Source organism: Adiantum capillus-veneris, chromosome 23 (genome assembly GCF_014529385.1).
Source record: "Adiantum capillus-veneris isolate H3 chromosome 23, ASM1452938v2, whole genome shotgun sequence".
Lineage (NCBI taxonomy): Eukaryota > Viridiplantae > Streptophyta > Polypodiopsida > Polypodiales > Pteridaceae > Adiantum > Adiantum capillus-veneris.
This window is the reverse complement of record NC_140953.1, coordinates 89479797-89483840: the sequence shown is the minus strand read 5'-3', so window position 1 is coordinate 89483840 and position 4044 is coordinate 89479797. Positions and strand designations below refer to the sequence as shown.

General features: G+C 41.2%; 1 protein-coding gene across 1 annotated transcript; it reads left to right on the top strand.

Moving 5' to 3' along the window:
* The first annotated feature begins 295 nt into the window (after positions 1-295).
* Positions 296-559, top strand: LOC147428140 (uncharacterized). Its single transcript, XM_086496633.1, has one exon. The coding sequence runs from the start codon at positions 296-298 to the stop codon at positions 557-559; it is 264 nt and encodes an 87-aa protein (XP_086352759.1).
* Positions 560-4044: the final 3485 nt, after the last annotated feature.

Sequence of the window (4044 nt, the reverse complement as noted above, 5' to 3'; positions counted from 1 at the left end):
TGGGAAGAAAAGGTGCCTGCAAAACCAGAGTCAAAAAAAGACTCTAGCCCTAGCTATTTTTGTATTTTGGCCATGATTGACTCTACTCTTTTTGGATTTTGCATTTTGCGACTTGTATCGAACCTGTTTCCTTAAATATTATGTTTACTTTGAGCCAATGATTACTAGTTTTCTTTTTTGCCTTTAATTAGTGTCTATCTTGTTATTGGTGTTTGCATGTTTAGAAGCTGCCTCTGTGAATCCCAATGTGGATTGAGTAATTGAAATGGTAGAAAAGTGTGGAGTTGAAGATAAAATGGAAGAATGTGATGTTGATACTTGTGACAGCCAATTTGATGGTGACCAGGAAGTAAAAGTTGATTATGTAGAAGATATTGGTGCTGGTACTCGTGGAAACCAATATAATGTTAACCAAGAACGAGAAGTCAATGATGTGGAAGAATGTGGTGCTGATACTGGTGGCATCCAATCTAATGGTGACCAGGAAGTGAAAGTTGATGATGTAGAAGATATTGGTACTGGTACTGGTGCAACCAATGTAATGTTTCCCAAGACCTAGAAGTCAATGATGTGGAAGATTGTGGTGCCTATATTGGTGGAAGTCAATCTAATGGTGACCAGGAAGTGAAGGTTGATGATGGAAAATATTGACACTGGTACTGGTGGCAACCAGTCTAATGTTGACCAGGACCCAGAAGTCAATGATGTGGAAGAGTGTGGTGCTGATACTGGTGGCAATCAATGTAGTGATGACCAAGAACTTGATGATGAGGTGGATGCAAAGTCTCAAAGAGAGAAGTATTGAATACACCCATGGGAGAATACAAAAAAATCCCTTTTTTAGTACCATCCAATGCTAATTCTTGACATAAATGGTGTCCTGCTAACATATGTACGTGAACGTGCACGCACACGCGTGCATGAGAGAGAGAGAGAGAGAGAGAGAGAGAGAGAGAGAGAGAGAGAGAGAGAGAGAGAGAGAGAGAGAGAGAGAGAGAGAGAGCCACCCCTTCATTGAAAAGAAATATAACCCATTCTAGCTGAAAGCACTCTATGAGAGAGATTTTGAGTGTTGGTCCCTTGCGCACTTGGATGCGTGCGTGCATGCGCGTGCACACAAACACACACACACACACACACAAGAGAATCTTTAACATCATAGAGAAACAATCCCAAGAGACTTCAAAAATCTATCTAGAACTCAAAATTCTGCTCAAGATAGCCAAGCTACCACACTTGGGTAATAAATAAATAGAGATATAATATATATGAGTGTGTGTAAATTATAAATATATATAGAAATAAGTAAATATGTGTGTGTAGTGTGTGTGAGAGAGAGAGAGAGAGAAAGAAAGATTGCTCGATAGGCTACATATGCATCACACTAAAAAATCGCAGCTTGGGATCACCTTGAGACATTGATTCTTGCAGGGTATCGTTTCTCTCTCTCTCTCTCTCTCTCTCTCTCTCTCTCTCTCTCTCTCTCTCTCTCTCTCTCTCTCTCTCTCTCTCTCCAACATTTGGCTTGATCCTACCAAGGTAGGTCTAAGGTGAGGTAAGAGAGTGGCTTATGCTTGAGAAAGCATATGATGTTCGCTCTTTTTTGGGTTTGTGTCAAGCATATAGTTTTCACATTGGAAACTTGGCACACATTGGTGCACAATTATTTGATTTATTAAAAGGTGTCAAGACTTGCCATTAGCACGTAGTCATGACCGATGCTACTAAGACTTTTTTTAAAGCACTCAAAGTATCATTCTTAGAGGCACCATGCCTCATCCTCGCCTCTTGGGAGGAGCCTTTCAATGTTTGGAGTGATGCTAGCAACATTGATATAAGTGCAATTTTACAACAAAATGATCAACTAGTGGTACTTCTCTCTCATAAAATAAATAGTTCTAAGAAGATAGATTTTGTATATGATAAATAATTTCTCTCTGTCGTCCATGCCTTGAAGCATTAGAAGCATTTCATTTCTAGCTAGGCGTGATTAATTTGTCATTCGCAACGATCACCAAGCACTTAAGTGGCTTCAATCTATGCCTAGTGCACATTGGAGTGATAGACAAGAACGATGGTCTCAATTTTTTGAACAATTGGTGGTATAATTATGTGTTTTGCATAGCTAACCCTGTTGCGGATACACTAAGTAGAAAAGGAAAAATTATTTTGTTAAAAAAATATTCTTTTCTCCCTATTCAAGGTCTAGGTTTTTTTGCATTCTCAGTGACCCTGGAGTAGTTTCACCGAGAAGCGCTCATGAGAAGAGTCAACGACGCGATCCCTATCCTCTACAATTTGTGTTCTAAAACACTGGTAGTAAATTTCCAATGGCACCAGTTATCCCCCTCTCCCTACTATCCCTGTCGTTGATAGCCCAGTGTTAGCATTTTAAAACCCAGCTAGGTAGGGTAGTGGCTCTGGTGGTGGATGCCTTTGTGATCTTTGGCACATTTTGGGACGTTCGCAACACATTGCCTTACGCAACACTGCCCACGCCCCCTAATGCGATGGCATTTTAAAATTCACTATGGTGACTTTGGCTCTCTTCCTCCAGAAGGTGGCATCCGAAGAAGCAATTTCTTCCCTTGCTAAATGTGTTTCAAAACACCAGTCCCCCCCCACCCCCCTTTCCTCCTCGCAGGGTTCTAGCGTGATTCTAATGCTGCCTTTTAAAACGCCTTATGCAAGATTGTTTTGGGATATTATAGCCCAAGAGAGGGGAATTGGAGGAAGTTACTTGGCTTAGAGAAGTGAGAAGGAAGCTTGCAAAGGGAGAATTGAGCAATTTGGATTGGATCTAGGAAGGCGACTTGCAAGAGCCCACGAAGGAACTTTTGATGTGGCTTGGTGGAATTTTGAAGCCATTTTTTGGAGTACAAGAAGGAACCAAAGTAACAGATCTTGTACCTGCAATCCTCCCTCCCCCCTACTCTAGCGCTAGCAACATTAACGACCAAAACCCACAATTGGCTATTGACAATAGATCAACCAATTCCCCGTTAGCGTCCTATGCTTGATAACAGTTCCTAATGAAATCGTTGTTTTTTTTTGCTTGAGATTGTCATGCCAAAATAAAATGGACGATTTCCCTAGAGGACAGAGGCAAAGGCAAGCTTGAAAAAAGGACTACATTACCAACACTTAATTAGTTGCCTTGGTACCCATGAGGTTCGAAAACCAATGTTATTAATGTGACACAACGCTTTTTTTGGCTCGGAGTTTGAAGCCAAAGACAAAACCAAGAGCTCACACAAAGGCAAAGGCAAAGGCTAGCTGGACAGAGATAAGAATGAAAAAAATTTGATAGAGGAGATCAACCACAATGGCCACGACACCAGATTTCTAGTTAGAGGGCACTTTCTGCCACTACCTTCAAAGAGAGAGAGAGAGAGAGAGAGAGAGAGAGAGAGAGAGAGAGAGAGAGAGAGAGAGAGAGAGAGAGAGAGAGAGAGAGAGAGAGAGAGAGAGAGAGAGAGAGGGTAAAGTAGAAATCTGTTGTTAGCGGCTGGACACACTCAACGGAGGATGATTGCCCGGCGGGATACTAATTTCCTTTGTAATCATTCCTTAATTGAGAAGAAACCGTCATTTCACCTTTGTAAATAGTGGGGCTTGCAGAAGCTTCCAAATTGTATCCCATTTTTTACATTTAGACTTAGTAAAATGGTTAAATTGGAACATTAGGGTTTGAGATTGTAAGGTATTTATACCACTTTTGACCTTAATGCAAAAAAACCTTTTGTCATTTTGATAAGTTTTGTCTATGTGAGTTGAGCATACTCTGTGTACGAGAGAGAGTGAGAGTTTATCCTGACGCTATGCGCACACTAGTGGTCACAATCAAGTGTGGAGAAGTGCAGCTTGTTTCCCCCGAAGAGAGCTACGCGCCAACACCTACATTGCAAGTGTACGACCCGACTTTGTGAGATCTACCCATGAGCTATATCTGGTGATTCCAGTGAGCATACGTTGTCCGTTTTTGCATTTCAGTATATCCATGCGTTCGCACTGAGTAGAGCTACACATTAGGCACTTTATTTT